General features: G+C 38.8%; 1 protein-coding gene across 1 annotated transcript in view; it reads left to right on the forward strand.

Annotated features, from left to right (window-relative positions):
* Positions 1 to 17,995, forward strand: part of rgs11 (regulator of G protein signaling 11) — a 130,601-nt gene that overhangs the window by 32,148 nt on the left and 80,458 nt on the right. The window contains exons 4-7 of the mRNA XM_060840974.1: positions 2,130 to 2,236; positions 9,720 to 9,771; positions 10,600 to 10,658; positions 13,038 to 13,114. Of these exons, the coding sequence (XP_060696957.1) occupies positions 2,130 to 2,236; positions 9,720 to 9,771; positions 10,600 to 10,658; positions 13,038 to 13,114 (295 nt within the window). The remainder of the gene's footprint in view (positions 1 to 2,129; positions 2,237 to 9,719; positions 9,772 to 10,599; positions 10,659 to 13,037; positions 13,115 to 17,995) is intronic.

Here is a 17,995-nt window from a genome sequence, read left to right on the forward strand (position 1 = left end):
GGTGAATTGGCCATGCGAAATTGTTTGTAGTGCTAGGTGCACTAGGCAGGGGTAAATGTGGGTGGGTTACTCTTCGGAGGTTCGGTGTGGACTTGTTGGGCCAAAGGGCCTGTTTCTGCACTGTAAGTAATGTAATTTAACACATCAGTGTAAAAGTCATAGCTAAAATATTTGCAGCCATCTTCCATTGGAAGTGCTGAGTGAATGATCCATCTCAACCTCCTCTTGAAGTCCCCAGCATCACAGATGCCAGATTTCAACATTTTTGATGAATTCTACATGATATCAATCAACAGCAAAAAGCACTGGTTACTGTAAAGGCTATGGGGCCTGACAATATTTCAGCAATGGTGTTGAAGATGTGCTCCAGAACTAGCCATGCTGTATAGTCAAGCTGATCCAATACTGCTATAATGCTGGCACTTACTTAGTATTCTGGGCAATTGCCCAGCATACTGTCCTACCTACTCAAGGCCTAACAATCCAATCAAGTTAATTACTGCTCATCAACCTGTACTTGATCAGCAGTCCTATACAGTGATGAAAGGGGTTAATGACAGTGCTATCAAGTAGCTGTTATTCATCAGGAACCTATTCGTTGATATTCTGCTTGGGTTCTGCCATGACCACCTGCCTCTTGATCTCAATGCAACCATTAGTCCAAGTATGAACAAGAGAGCTTAATGGGAAAGAGGTGATATAAAGGTAACATTTGAACAAGTGTGACATCAAAGTACCTTGGCAAAACTTAAGTGAATGGTAAACTCTCCACTGGTTGGAATCATACTTAGTATAAAGGAAGATGTTTGTGGTTGTTGGAGGTCAGTCACCTCATCTCCAGAACACTGGTGCAGGAGTTCTGCAGGGAATCAGCATATGACTTCCTCATCTTTGGCTGAGCTTTTTCAAGGGCCTTCCCTCCATAATGAGCTCATTTCTGGGGGTGTTTTCTGATTGCTCATTATTTAACTCCATTTGTAACTCATCAGATCCTAATGCAGACCATCTCCACATGGTACAAGACCTGGAGACCATTCAGGTTCAGATTGATAAGTGGAGATGTTTTGTGGTGCAGTGGTTGGCTCCTTATACCTTTCAGCTAGAACCTCTGGGCTCCTGTTCTAGGACTTGATGGCTGTGGAAAGAGCACTAAAGTTGGCCAAATATCAACCTGTAATTCCTTCCAATATGCTTCTGGCAGACTGAGAGAGTAAGAGGGTCTCCTGATCAGCCATATTTGATGTATAGTACTCTTTAAACTGTAACCCTAGCCAAAATGCTGGTGACCTGTTCCAGGAAACCACAGCTATAATAATATATATCGATATGTGTTTGTCTGCTGCACATGACACAGGACTGATGGAGCTTCTTATTCTAAGAGTTATAAATTACACTTGAGTGCCACAAACGATTCAGATAATGATTATCTTCAAAAATAAAGAATCTAATGGTCTAAGACATTCAAATGTATTACCATTGCTGATTTTAACCCTTCTATTCTTGTATTTCACCAGCTTGCCTATTTCAAAGTCCAGGCAAAGTTAGAATTGACTTCACTATAATTTTACTTTGAATGATATTGATTCATAATTTATACTTCAGGCTCAAGCCTTCATCTTGATTTAGTAGAAAAATTATTTTTGTCAAATACTGCTTTGTATTTCAGCATTCTGGGAGAGTTAGAATTATTTTCCAGTCTTCACTTTTAGAAAAAAAGGAAATGTACTCCTTTCCTTAGAAAATGAAAAGCCTATCAATGAAAGCTGAAATGAAAATTGGCTACAATTAGTTACCATTTAAGAAATATTTGTCAAGTAAATGCTGTGTTTTTCAGTCAATTATGAAGAAAAATATTGATATTATATGACAAATGTGAAATTCTGGTTAAAATCTGGAAATTTATTGTACAGGTTGTTATCATACAAATTTTCACACATTCATATACATTTATTTTTGTACTATTTTAACAAATATATTGATTCATCTTTGCCTCTGCTTAAATGATAGGCCTGCAGTTTGATACCAAAGCACAGTGATTGTACATGTATATTGTCTTGAGGATTTCTGGCTAACCATTTGTATCATTAGTGAATTGCAATTAATTGAGAAGTTTTATTTTTGTATTGCAGAGTCTCTTCATCTTGGTGACCTAATAGTAAAGTATGGTTACATTTACCCACTAAAGGATCCAAAGAATTTTGTTCTCCGGGCAGATGATTCTCCTTATCGATTTCAGGTAAGACCTTGTAAACTTAATAACTTTACAAACAGGGAAATTGTGCCATTGTCTTTACCTGTGGATTAATGAATATATATCAATATAAGTCAGAATGCTTTCTGATTTTTACATGTAAAATTTACTGTATAAGGGTGGACTACAAGATAAAATAAATGCAGCTTTAATCAGCTATAAAAGACTGAATTTCAACATTTGTAACTGTTTATTAAACAAGAATAATGTTCAATCAAATACAGAATATGTTGTCAGTACGCCTTTAAGGGATATGCTTGTGATATGCTTATTGTGTCATGACATGTGACCTGAGGGTATAAAGGCCTCCGCCTTCATCTTGGGCAACTTGAAGCATGACATGCTGAGGAAATGTGTTGCTCTTTGTAACCGAACGGCTTAATGTTAGCATGGATGATGAGAGTGTGCCAGTGAATGTAATGTGTATGAAATTGCAATAACTTCTAAGATTCAGAATTTACTTCTCAGCTGCATATTATTCTAATATTTAAGTAAATAACACAAATAAATCAACATTTGATCACATTTGAGTTGACCATTTGTCCAATTCTGTGTATAACCTGGGGAGGAAATTTAAGTAACTTCAATCTGCGTATTTGGTGACATTGTTTTGAATTTTCATGCTGGATATATTATAAATAAATGTAAATAATTGAAATGTATCTCTTGTACCCTGGTCATTCTGGAGATGTTTAAAATTGATTTTTAAAAATGATGTAAACTTTCAATGCTGCAAGAGCCTGCAAGCACTTGATTGCATATTTGGCTTGAGTCCAAACAAATGCTAACAAGTTGATGAATAAAAGTCCTGCAGAATAAAACCTTGTGGGATTGGGTTCATAAACTGACTGATATGACTAAAAGCTGAATTTAAAAGGGCATATTGCTGCTGGCACACTAACATTAATTTCATGTGCTATTTTGATTAATGGATTTCCAAGACCAGTCTGAGCTTTCAGACTGTCTTTCATAATCTGCTTTACTTCTGGTGTATTTTGCTCTTATTCTGACTGCCTGCTCCTGTCAGCTAATTTTGAATCCTTGCCTTATTTGGAGGAATGGCCAGAAGAAGTGAAGGAATAGCAACAGTCTCATCACGCAAGATGATCAAACACATTGCACATGAAAAGCTCTGTGAGTGAAGCAAGTAATGCAGAGAAGGCTGTAACTATCCCACTGGTTAATTCCCCTAAAAATGCACTTTCTGGGTTCTGGAAGGGGTGTTCCTCTGCTACTAGCTTTATAGGCGGACATGTTGCAGAATGCAAACAGATGCTGGGTTAAGCATTATATAATGGACATAGGGTTATAGAGTCATATAGCATGGAACTGGGGTCTTTGGCTCAACTCATCCATGCTGACCAGATTTCCTAAACTGAAATAGTCCCGTTTGCCTGCATTTGGCCAATTTCCCTTTAAACCTTCACCATCCATGAACCTGCCTAAATGTTTTTTCAATTTTGTAATTGTATCCATCTCGACCGCTTCCTCTGGCAGCTCATTCCATATACGCACCCCCCTCTGTGTGAAAAAGTTACCCCTCTGGTCTTTTTTTTAAAATCTCTTCCCTCTCACCTTAAATCTGTGCCCTCTAGTTTTGGACTTATCTACCCTGGGAAAAGACTTTGGCTATTCACTCTATCCATGCCCCTTATGATTTCATAAACCTCTACAGGTTATCCCTCACCCTCCTACCCTGCAGGGAATAAGTTCCAGCCTATCCAGCTTTTGTTTATGACTCAATGTTTCCAGCCTGAAAACTTTTTTACACCCTTTCCAATTTAATAACCTCCTTCCTATAGCAGAACAACTTGAACTGCACATCTTACTTCAAATGTGGCCTTACGAAAGTCTTGTAGAGTTGTAACATGGTGTCCCAACTCCTGTACTCAATGCTCTGACTGATGAAGGCAAGTGTGCTAAATACTTTCTTTGCCACCCAGTTCTCAGCTGTGACACTTCTTTCAAGGACCTATGTACTGCACCCCTAGATCTTCCTGTTTGATAATACTTCCAGAGCCCTATCATAAACTGTATAAGTCTTGCCCTGATTTGTCTTGCCAAAATGCAACATCTCCAATTTGCCTGAATTAAACTCCATCTGCATTCCTCAGCCCAATAGCCCAATTATAGAGTCATACAGCACAAAAACAGACCATTCAGTCCAAACAATCCATGCCATCCATCATCCCAACCTAAGCTAGCCCACCTTCCTGCAGTGACTGACATCCCTCCAAACATTTCTTATTCATTTACTTAATCAAATATCTTTTAAAAGTTGTAACTGTATCAGAATCCACCAATTCTTCTGGAAGTTCACTCCAGAAGTTGAATAGGATCCTGTGTTCTCTTCATTGTCCATCATACCATCAGTTCTGGTGTCATCATCAAACTTACTAATCATACCTCCTCTATTTACATTCAAATTGTCTATATAAATGATGAAGAACAGTGAACCCAGCATCAATCCTTGTAGCACACCAATGGCCACAGGCCTCAAACTGACCGACCAACCCTCTAACACCATCCTCTGTCTCCTACTGTAAAGCCGATTTTGAATCCATATGGCTACCACTGCCTGGATCCCATGTGATATTACTAATTACTCTACCTTGTGGACTAGTTGTCAAAGGCCTTCCTAAAGCATATGTAGACAACGCCTACCCACTGCCTTCATCTGTCTTCTTAATCACCTCTTCAAAAGCCTTGAGTAAGTTCGTGAGATACGATTTCACATGCACAAAGCTATGGTGACTATCCATAATCGATCCTTGCCTTTTCAAATACATACAAATCCTGTCCCCTAGAATCTCCTCCAACAACTTGCCCACTACTGTAGGCTCAACAGTCTGTAGTTCCCTGGCTTTGCCTTGCAATCTTTTGTAAATATCAGCACAACATTAGCCACCCTCCAGTTTCTGGCACCTTGTCTTTGGCTGTTAATGATACAAATATACCTGCTAGGGGCCCGCAATTTCTTCCCTAGCTTCCCATAATATCTTGGAATACATTTGATCAGGCCCTAGGGATTTATGCATTTTAAGATCTCCAGTACTTCCTCTTTGATAATGTGGACTTTTTTCAAGATATCACCATTTCTTTCCCCAAATTTCCTAGCTTCCATGTCTTTTACCATAGTAAATACTGACAAGAAATATTTGTTTAGGATCTCATCCATCTCCTGTGGTTCCACACAAAAACCGCCTCACTAATCTTTAAGGGGTCCTAATCTCTCCCTTGCTACACTTCTGGCCTTAATATACTTGCAGAGTCTCTTTGGATTCTCCTTAACCCTATCTGCCAAAGGTATCTCATATCTCTTTTTTGCCCTCTGGATTTACCTGTATTCCTGCGTTCCTGTACTCAAGGGATTCATTTGATCCCAGCTGGCTATGCTTGACCCATGCCTCCTTTTTCTTGACAAAAGCCTCAATTTCTCCAGTCATCTGTTCCCTATTCCTGCCAGCTTTGCCCTTCACACTAATAGGAACATGCTGGCCCTGAACTCTCAGTATTTTTCTTTCGAAAGCCTCCCAGTTGCTAGATGTCCCTTTACCTTCAGCTTCCTCCAATCAACCTTTGAAAGTTCCTGGCTGATACTATCAAAATTGGCCTTGCTCAAGTTTAGAACTTTAACTTGTGAACCAGTCTTATCCTTTTCCATAACTATTTCAAAACTAATAGAATTATGATCACTGGCCCCAAAGTGCTCCCCCACTAACACCTCAGCCATTTGCCCTGCCTTATTTCCTAAGAGGAAGTCGGGTTTTACCCCCTTCTCCTGTACAGTCATCGACAAGCTGATTTGAGAAAGTTTACCTGAACACATTTTAAAAATTCCCCTCCCTCTGAGCTCTTAACACTATGGCAATCCCAGTCTATGTTTGGAAAGTTAAAATCCCCAACTATTATTCTTAGACCCATCTGCGACCTCCCTACATGTTTGGCATATTGAAGCAAAGTTTCAGAGCAGTGAAATTGAACTTCTCCTGAGCGAGACACAAAGTTTCCTGCATCTTCCCACAGGGTCTCCAACATTTTCACCATCAGCTGCTCAAAATTGGCATCCTCAACTAAATTGGATAGGTCTCGAAAATGACCATTCGGGATCACAATGCTGGATTAACGCATACTCATTCTTTCTGATGCAAGCAGTGCACCAACTTCTGGTTGCCTGCTAAATTTTCTTTTAGTTTTTTCATGGAATGTAGGCATCCTTGGCAAGGCCGGCATTTGTTGCTCATGCCTAATTACTCTTGGACTGAGTGGCTTACTAGGCTATTTTGGAGGGCAGTCAAGAATCAACCACATTACTGTAGCTGTGGAGACACACGTAAGACGGCAGATTTCCTTCCCTGCATGTTACTGAGTAGATACCATTTTTCAACATGAAAATGGTAATTTTATGGTAACCACTACTGGAACTAGATTTAAATTCCAGGAATATTATTTGAATTTAAATTCCACCAGCTGCTCTGGTGAGACTTGAACCCATGTCATCCTATTATGAAGCTGCGCCTCTGGATTGCCAGTCCACTACCACTTTCTTTTCATGATAGCTGTTTATAGCCCAGCACTAAATATTTTGTTGAGTGTTTAGAGTCTCAATAGGAGTCCAAGGTCATACCACAACATGTAACATTTCCACAAGAGTTGCATTCTGCCTGGATCAGATGTTGGAAATATTTGTACAATGTCTGCAAAAGGAAGATACGTGAATGGTAGCACTGCATGCTCCAAGGTCGGTGACATTGCTGATAATGCCTTTGCAATGTTGCCCTGTTGGGGAGAAATGTGAGGTTCCTCAGACAAACCTTTTAAAAAATTAAAAATCACACAACACCAGGTTTAATTGAAAGTACTAGCTGATGAAGGGGCGATGCTCCAAAAACCCGTGCTTCCAATTAAACCTGTTGGACTATAACCCGGTGTTGTGTGATTTTTAACTTTTGTACACTCCAGTCCAACACCGGCATCTCCAAACTTTGTAAAGATAGTGGGACCAGGGAACCTTGCTAGTTAATGCCAGGTTTTAATCGAGGAGAAACGTTGACTCTCAGAGATATATTTTACTAAAGGTCTGCCAAATGCCAATTTTGGGGCATTTCATGGAAGGTTTCTCTCTGAGCTCCAGTGACTTATCTCATGCAATTTTACATGTCTTGGATATTTGTTTGAAACTGCTCTCTTGATTCTTAAATAAGAAATCTGAACTCCGTATCCAATTTCAGTGATATGAAGATAGTGCAGACTAGCAAACTTCATTGAAAATAATTGACAGATCAAAATCCCAAAAGTAGTGTAAGTGTTGAATATGATTCAAAACACAATATTGCAATGAATTGCTTTGATGCTTAGACAATGAACTCATTTTGCTTTCCTCATGCTCCCTTCCCCACCCCTCAGTCCAACAACCACGCAGTGGTTTCAGCAGAATCTCCTCTGTCTGTGTGGTTCAGTGCCATGTTGGCCATTGTGTTTATTCACTTAGCCATCACGGAAGCTTGTTTATTTGTGTTATTTTGGAATAGATCAGTCTGCCTTGGCACGAAAATTCACTTCTCTGAGGAATACCAACTGTGCAAAATTAGCACCAGTTCCTTCTGTAGTTCGTGAATGGTGGTGCTCCCAGAGGATATCAATATTCCAAAATACAGTGATACAATTAAAGCAACCATTTTATCTTTTACTAGTTAAGAAAGAATTACATCGCGTTGTGTCAATAACCCAATGGAACCAGGAGTAACTAAAACAATGTATTTCTCTGCAGTGTGATCAAATAATGTTCACGTTAGTTGACTTGATGTTCATGAAACTCATTTGTCTATGAATAAGTCTGTTACTATTTACTAAGAAGCATACTATAAGACAGTTCTGTTCACTAGATGTAATGCTCATATGAAGCTATAAATTTAACTGTTTAAGGTTGTGCAATTTTCAGATTAGATTACTTACAGTGAGGAAACAGACCCTTCAGCCCAACAAGTCCACACCGGCCCACCAAAGCGAAACCCACCCATGCCCATACATTTACTCCTTCACCTAACACTACGGGCAATTTAGCATGGCCAATTCACTTGACCTGCACATCTTTGTGACTGTGGGGGGAAACTGGAGCACCCGGAGGAAACTCACGCAGCCACGGGGAGAACGTGCAAACTCCTCAGGCGACTGACTGTGTGGAGTTTGCACATTCTCCCCGTGTCTGCGTGGGTTTCCTCCGGATGCTCCAGTTTCCTCCCACAGCCCAAACATGTGCAGGTTAGGCGAATTGGCCACGCTAAATTGCCCGTAGTGTTAGGTGCAGGGGTAAATGTCGGGGAATGGGTCTGGGTGGATGCGCTACGGCGGGTCGGTGTGGACTTGTTGGGCCGAAGGGCCTGTTTCTACACTGTAAGTAATCTAATCCACACAGTCAGTCACCTGAGGCGCGAATTGAACCCGGGTCTCTGGCGCTGAGAGGCAGCATTGCTAACCACTGTGCCACCGTGCTGCCCACAAAAATGTATAAGGATTTTTTGTTTTGTTTAGTTTAAAAAAAGACTAAATGACCTATGCCTACCATGCTAAGCTACTTTCAATTTTAACAAAACAATATATTAAATTGCAGTCTGTGATGTTTAATCCTATCACCCTTTTATATACATAAGCATTCACATTGTGTTATAATAATGCACTAAAACGTCCTTGTTATTTATATTGCTTCCGTGAAAATAAAATGGAACAGAAGGTGACCTCACCATTAGTTGGAAATATGGTCAATAGTGTAAGAAAACTACTAAATATTTTAAAATTACTACATGGTTGAACTAAAATATGATCATGATTTGAAGCAGGCCAATAGCACTGTGTGATGCTGCCTTCGGGTGGGGAGTTGTGGGTGGGATAGTTATGTAATTTGATCAGTTTGATTTATTATACAATATAGAGCTGAAAAATGTGTTGCTGGAATATGCCCGAAACGTCGATTCTCTTGCTTTTTGGATGCTGCCTGACCTGCTGCGCTTTTCCAGCAACACATTTTTCAGCTCTGATCTCCAGCATCTGCAGTCCTCACTTTCTCCTAATTGATTATACAATATAGCGATGTTTATACATCTTAACATTTACATACCAATTAAGGGATTGCAATGTAATAGCAAACTGTTGCACATTAGTTTTACATTGACCACTGTCATTGAAGTTATCAGTTAAATCCATCAGGTGTACAGAGACACCAACTTTATATAAATTGCTTTATTTTTCAAACTATGTTAAGGGCAAGCACAGGTTTTCAGGTATGGCATTACTGAATGTGTGGTAAGGTACCACAAGCTATTGGATACTGCCACAAGCATTATCAAGTGAAATTGTCATTTGGGAGGAAATAAAGGACGGCTAAATATGAAAACACCCAACTGTATAAAATCTCATGAGATTTACTACAGGTCTCATTATAAGTAATCTATTTCCTGTCTCATCTTTCTAGACCCCTTACTTCTGGACTTCATATAAATGGCCTGCAACAGAACTTGATTATGGTAAGTGTACATTCAATTTGTAACTAAACATAGCAGACTTAATTCTAACAGAAGTTTAAAGCTTACCTTTTCCACTAATGTTCATTGTTACAACTTTAAACTACACTTCCAATAATAACTTGCATTTATATAGCACTCTTCATTTAAGTAAATAAAATGCTTTATATGGACAGAAGGTGACAATGAGCAAAAAAAAGAGATTTGAGGAAAGAAATTTTAGGAGTCAAATTCTAAACGTGCAGCAGTGGGGCAAGGATCAAGGGAAAACTGAGAAATGGGTAGCACTGGTAGTGGTATATTCTAATCCCAGAAGGGTGCAATAATTGGAGTAAAAAATCATTTTATAGCAGTTTTGAATACCATGTATTTTTCAAAGATGGGTGTATCCTTTATTGAGTGTTCTAGGGTACAACATAAAATTTGAACAGGAAAGATCAAGGTCCATTCAGTTTCTAAAAGGAATATTCTGATTGTCAAGTATTTTTCAATTAAAATAAGATATTTTAACATTTAAGAAATATTGCTGAAAAAAGACACACTTTGTTTTATGAGGACAGTTCACAAGAATTCTAATTCAAGGGGAAAACCAACATTACATGAGAGTTATGTTCAATCCTTCCAAATATAATTCCTTCTGTGATGTGATCAAAACTTTGAAAGTTTTGGAAAACCAAACTTTGCAGTAGGTTGTTATGGAAAATTAGATCCATTGGGCAGACTCATAAAAGATATTATATTTTGTTTTTGTGGGACATAACATCATGAAGATGTAACACTTTCAATCCTCTAAGCTACCACAATATATCTTGTGAATCTTTTGCTCTTTAGCTATATATTTGACTAAGAAGAACATAAAGAGGCAGGGAGACTTAGTTGGCTACGAGAAGGTAAGAAAACAATATCCTTGAATTTGAGCAGCATCATTTTCTGTGTCACAAATATTTGTCTTTTGTATGTGTGTGGCTATTATCACAATTTTATTAACTGTTCAGAAAATCCCAATGGTGTGAACTAAGTGCAGGCATTATAATTCAGGAAAATTAAATACATATTGAAAGATGAATCAAGTATGAATATCATTCAAAATATTGCTTAGAGCTAAGTTTTTTTGTCAAGTTGGAGCAGAAACACAGTTTACCCACTGTGCTCTAAATGGAAATTTTATGTGGAAATTAGTGCAGCTAACAGATGTTCTCCTGAAATTAGGTCACTAAAATGAGAATGTATAACTATTACGTTACACTCTGCTGTCTTTATCTAAAAACCATTCATCCCTGCTTTGGGTGTAGCATGTTCCTAAAAAACTGTCCAGTTACTGATCAGTCAGGCACATATAAATTAAAGACAAAAGCTTTCTAAGCCTGAATAAAGGAGAAACATTTTTAGAATGGACAGAATAGTTAATAAAGTATACAATATCCTAGATTTTATTCATGGGTCACAGAGTACAGGAGAAAGGAGGGTATGCTGAGTCTGTATAAAACCCTTGGTAGTCCTCATCTGGAGTATTATGGACACTGGTAGCTCCTGTCTGTGGATGCTCTGAAGAGAGCGCAGGAGAGGTTTAGGAAAATGATTCCTGGAATGAAAAGCTTCAGTTATGAAGATAGATTGGAAGTGTTTTCCTTGGAAGGAGAAGGCCAAGAGATTTGATAAATGGTTGCAAAATCATAATGAAGTTGGACAGACTGAATAGGAGGAAACTAACCACTTTCATAAAAGGATTGAGAACAGATATAAGCTCATTTCAAAATAAATAAATTGATGTGAGAAAACACTTCTCACAATGAGTAATTAGAGACTGGAACATACTGCCTGGAAGAATGGTAGTGGCAGGTTCAGTTGGAGCATTCAGGAGGATATTAGATCATAATATACATAAAAATGAATATTCAGGTTTAGAGGGAAAAGTCAGGAGAATGTCATTGATTCATTATGATCATTCAGAGAGCTAGTATAGACACGATGGGCCAAATCACACTCTTCTGCCTCATAACAAATATTTCTTCGCATTAATGTTACTTTCAATACCCTCATCTCCAACAATATTTGTACCATTGTCCATCCCTGTTATTTAGTCTAGAATGGTCCTCAGCTTCACTTGAAGTCTGAAGGTTATCAACAGGAATATACCTAGTGAATAACGGGTTCACCCATACAGCATCAAACCCAATATGAGGACATAAAATTCTTTTCAACCTCATTCAGCTCTGACAAAAATGTTCACAACATCAGTAATATCATGGAAAACTTGTGTTCTTTATTACCAACTATCTGCTTAAACTCCTTTGCTCTGCACCTTACATCCACATCTCTAACAAGCACCAAGGAGCGAATATGGCAGCATATTCAATAAAGGTTTGTGTAGAATTACCCCTCAATTTGACTAACTTTCAAAGTACCGTTGCATTTTCATTGCTAATTGAATGTCAGAATTTGCCAGAGTTGGGTTCTGTTCTGGCCTTAAGTGTCAATCTAATTGTACATATTGAAGGCTAATATCAATTATTGTGTAGTTATGGTGAGACTAAAGTGACCAGAAATACCTATGACTTATTTATCACCTGAAGATAGTACAGAGCCGTAGCTGATTAGTGTAGACCTGATTAATAAAGGTAATTTTCCGATGAGCATTGCTCGTCTGTTGTGTATCTCAGAGATTTGGGCACGTGGTACAAAAGAAATTGTGTATAGTATGTGCTTGAATTTCCGATCTGAGCTCCCAGAGGGGAGGTTCAGTGCCACTCACACAATGGCATAAAATTACCTTTGAGTCAATTTATTCAAAAATTGAATTGAATATTTAACTAAAGTGTGAGGAAAGTACAGACTTCTGGAATTTCCTATCAGTAAAGTAAATAATAATTTATTTCTCTAGTTATTCATTTATGTTATTTTGGTAATGAAAAGACATTTACATATAAAACAAAATAGGTCACTTCATCTTTTGTCAACTGTTTTATCACCTCTAGGGAATACCCGTCTCTTTTTTAACTGTACCTTATCTTCTGGAAACAAGCTGCAAGCCTATCCTAAGCTCTCTAGAGAAGGACGTGTTCATAATGTTGAGTAACCTCCCTTTGCATTCTAGTTGTACAGTATAATTGGGCACATGTTCACAAAGGATCACACTGTTAGCAATACCAGGACTATTTCATTTTAAATCAAAAGCAGTACACAACTGCATATGCATCATTTCTATCCAAACAGGCTTTGATTTAGAAAATAATTTTTTAAATCCCTTTCAAAATGTTTAATTCCTACAGGACAGTTACAATCTACTGCACAAGAGGATCAATCATACTTGGGATTTTGTGGTAATGCAAGCCAGAGAACAGCTCAGGTTAGTCCACTGCTTATGCTTTATACTATGCCTGTTTGTACTGTACATGTAGTTCTAAATGACATTTTTATAAATTCTACCTGCTTTTAGTTATTGGATCAGATTTTGTGGAAAACACTAGTAGAAAAGCTTAATTGTATTTTACCAGCGTAAAGGTACATTTGGTTTAGTGTATACAAAATACTTTAAACTGGAATAGTTACAGATTTATTGTTGTGCTTATATTGATGTGTTTAGAATGCAGGTTTAACATGTCATTGCTATGAATAATTAAGGAACATATGGTAATCCATAACACTATAAATAGATGCAGAACTATAGAGGCGTAACTCCATAACAAAATATTAGGTAAACCACATTTTGTATGCTTTGCATTTGTTTCAACAAAATAGAGTCAAAAATGTAAAGTCCTAAATTATTTGATACATGTTTAAATTATCATTGTGCTGAGTCTTTTTTTTATTTTCTAATATTGTACTAACTACATGTGTCTCTAAAATTATGAATAATGGAAAATTATTTTTTTTCAGTTTTTATTCTAATTCAAAATTGATCTTGGTTCAAGGCTAAAGTTTTTAGATGTATGTGGTTGTGTAAGATGAAGAATACATTCAGATGTGGCATATGTTCACTTTGCTCTGCTCTGTACAATAACGTTCTGTCAAAATTGGCAAATAGTTTTTGCGATTTCTTGTATCTGCTGAGGAGAGTGAAAGAGAAAAAGAATTGGCAGCAGGGGGGGATTTGTGGTTGCACATTAGGAGAAAATTAAAAATCACCCTGCAGGATTGTATTGGAGAATCTGTGCTTTGGAACATCATTGTGCAACAGTGTGATTGCAGGATCTGATCCAAGAAAGTGAGAATACATCTCGTCAGAAAATTCTGTTTTCAAGGGGATTATTTTTCAGAGTTATGAAAGTTGTACCTGAGGGGGGAAAAAAGCAGTAGATTCGCCTGCTAATGCTTAAATAATGAAGTGCTTCCTATTAACACAGTGCCGATCAGAAGTCAGACTTTCTTTTTGTGCCCTACAGCACAGTAAGAAAATTGTTTGCTAGCCACCCTATCATCTTTGCTGGGGTCTGGGATTTTGAATTATGAAACTATTGTGTGGTTGCTGCTTACTAAAGCAAGAAACCATATCACTGACAGATAAATCAAGACGTTTGCTGTACTTTCTGGGTCCAAGTAGTTTTCAATGTAAATATTGCTATTTGCAGACTTCTGTGCATTGTAGACTTCTGTTCAAATATGAAGGTGATTTTTGTTACATCAAAGAGAATAGATTCTGTTACACCATTGAGGACTGGAACACAAATATTATGTAATGATCTTGCTGTTGGTATTTATTATTACCAGTTTAAACCCAATAAATATTTCCAAGTTCGGTATTTTATTCTTCCCTCCTGTTTTATTGCTGTTTGTCGCTTTCATCCTGATTTTCCTTTTGCCAGTGGGACATGAGGGCAAATAGTGACAGATGGCCGATCCAGCTTGGGTATCACGTGGTCAGGGTAGAAGTGACTTCAACATTTATTTTATTTGTTGATGCAGGGAGTATACTAGTCTCATTATTTTTATTGTTGATGGACAGAATGCTTTTCTTTATTTTATGGGGGGTTTTGTTTTAAAAACAAGGAAGCAGCAACTTATGACATCACAGTAGTAAGGCATCGCGACACAAAATGCCAAATTACTGTCTTCCCCATTTATAGTTGATTTGGGGAGGAATTGAGTGAAGGTTTTCACTGTAAACAAAAACTGTAAGTGTATTATATATACATTCACTTTTTTAAAAGCACAGAATTGCTTAATGATACATTGAAAGCAAATCAGAAATGGAAGGATTGCTACAAACTTTACAGCAAGTAAGAAGAAGAGACAAAACAAAGGTCTGTACCAAGTAGATATGCAATACCACAGAAAAAAGATGTGAGGGAATAAATTACACAATCCAGAACAAACGGCACGAATTATGTTGCACAATTAACTGCTTAGTGCAATATGGAAAACATACCAACTTCTTATTTCCCGCTAGTTTGAATGATTTCTGTGTGAGTATTTACTGCTAATTTTGTTGCTTATTGGCTGTGTGCATCATTAGGCAATTTAAACTCATCACTTGGTAGCATCGGTTAGAACCGGCCTCTCAAGCAGTGCCATCAGATAACTAAACTAATCTTTTCATTGTTAAGTGCGAAAATAGATTTTTCCACCATGGTGGCTCGGTGGTTAGCACTCTTAGCACCAGGAATCCAGGTTTGATTCCATCCTCAAGTGGCTGTCTGTGTGGAGTTTGCATGTTGTCTGTGTGGGTTTCCTCCAGGTGCTCCAATTTCCTCCCACAGTCCAAAGATATGAAGATTAGATAGATTGACCATGCGAAGGTATCTGCTGCATTCAGGGACATGCAGGACAGATGGGTCAGGCCTATTAAATGCAGGGTTATAGTGTTACAAAACGGTGTAAACTCCCTGATTTAATTTAAACCATCAACACAGAAAAGATTTATCCCATGCAGTAATCTGTGAAAATGCAAGAGGCCAAGAAGTAATTTTATTTAAAGTAAAAATTAACAACTTTATTTCTTAAAGTATAACTGAGAATAATTAACTAACAACTACTTACAACTCCTTCCTCTAACCTATCTTTTACTTTCCCTCTACAATGCTGGTCCGATTAAAAATCCCTATTAAGATTTACAAAACGAAACTTCTTATCTCAAAACCAAGCAACTTTCGGTTCTTCTCTGTATTCCTGTCTTCTTTTCTTCTTGGGGATTCTGCTTCACGGGTTACTGATCAATAAAGGTACCTTTTTAAAAGAGCTATTTTTCAAGCAGTCTGTACATGCTCGTGGCTTGGCAGTTGTCCTTCCAACTGTTCAATTTTCCCCAGTCCTATACTCCCAAAACATCAGATTGTGTCATTGGCTTTTAAGATTCTCAGTATACTGGAGTTTGGTTTTTTGGGGGGTATAATTTAAACTGATTGGCCTAATTCAAATCTATTTTTGTCTCCTGGCAGCCAGTTACACTAACTGCAGGACCAAAATGTCACATTATGTCTTTTTTCAGAAAGCTTGGTACTGTCAGGTAGTTCTGTTGCTTTGAACACTCTTAAAGGTACAGTACACCCATATCTTCATAACAGTAGGAATAGGGTAGAGGGGGTGGGTCTGGGTTGGGTGCTCTTTGGAGGGTCAGTGTGAACTTGATGGGCTGAATGGTCTCCCACACTGTAGGGACTCTATGTTTCTGTGTTGGGAGGGATAGGTGCGAAGCTTGGTGCAATGCCTGTGACCTAATGGTGCTGGACTCCTCTGTGCTCTTTAACGTTGTTTGTAGGGCATCTAGCAAAGGCCTCAAGCAAAAACGTATAGCTACAGCAGGCCCTGGAATTCACACAGGAAGTGAATCAGTGATCGATTGCAATGGGAAAGAAGCTTTGAAGGTTGGGGGTGGGGAAGTGGTGTTGACAGAAGGAAAGATGACGGGAACTTGCGGCAAATCAGTCAACTATGAATGGTTCCTGGTCAATGGTCACAGATGATTTGAACATTCAGGAAGTGGAAGTCCTTCAATTAAGAAATCTTGAAGGGGTTTACAGTACATCCATCAGTGATTTATCTGTGCCATACAAAATGCATCCTATATTTGGAGAGGCCAGAAACAGAATAGAACAATCACACTGTGCCTGAACAGGATAAGCTCCTTCGCTGTTGGAAGACAGATGTCAGTCATTCAACAAGTACATGCACAAAACATTGGGTGGGTGTAAAATAAAGTGATTTGCCTAAATGTCATGCAGCCCTTGCATGAATGCAGATAGCAACATCCTGCAGAAGCATTTGCACATGTGCCACTGACCTCACTGCACTCTGAACACCGTGACCACAGCAGCAGTGCGTGACCCCCATCAAGGTAGAGAGGAGGCTGGGGTGAGGCAGAGATGGAGTCAGTCTGTGAAAGGGACCTTCCCAGAGCCTGGAGGCCAGGCTTGGGACTGCTGCTGCTATGTGCTTGGGATTTGGGGGAGCAGTGGTGGCGGGTGGTGAATCTGATGTAGGTTTCAACCTCAAACATAGCACCTCGGTTATAGAAAAGGACCCCAACTTGGATTGCTGGGCAAGTGTGGTGAAGGAATGGCAACAAGAGCCAGGCACCAGGGAGGGGAGATATATGACATCTCATGTTCCATGCAGAATATTAAAATAAGGGGACTGTTTTCCGCTAGAAGAAGACATATAATCATAGAATCCCTACAACACAGAAACAGGCCAATCGGCCCATTTGCATCTGCACCAATCCTCCAAAGAGCATCCCAACCAGACCCAGATCCCTGCCCTTTTCTTGTGAACCTGCATTTCCTATGGGTAATCCACCTATTGTCCACAACCCTGGACACTATGGACAATATCGGGAATCACTGAAGTCAGGGAGGGTCCCAGAGGACTGGGAAATTGCTCATGTACCCCCTCCCCATTTTAATAAGGGAGTAAGGCAAAAGACAGGAAATTACAGGCCGGTTAGCTTGATCTTGGTTATTGGTAAGATTTTAGAGATTGTGAAGGATGAGATTTCTGAATACTTAGAAGTGTGTGGTTAAATAGGGCAAAGTCAGCATGGTTTCATCAAGGTCAGAATTCTGAGGTGGTAACAAGCAGATTAGACAGAGGAGAACCAATAGATGTTATCTTCTTGGACTTCCAGAAGGCCTTTGTCAAAGTGTCGCACAGGCGGCTGAGTAAAATAAGGGCCCCATGGTGTCAGAGGCAAGGTGCTACCATGGATAGAAGATTGGCTGTCTGGCAGAAAGCAAAGTAGGGATAAAAGGGTCCTTCTCAGGTTGGCAGCCATGACTAGTGGTGTTCCGCCAAG

Source organism: Hemiscyllium ocellatum, chromosome 20 (assembly GCF_020745735.1).
Source record: "Hemiscyllium ocellatum isolate sHemOce1 chromosome 20, sHemOce1.pat.X.cur, whole genome shotgun sequence".
Lineage (NCBI taxonomy): Eukaryota > Metazoa > Chordata > Chondrichthyes > Orectolobiformes > Hemiscylliidae > Hemiscyllium > Hemiscyllium ocellatum.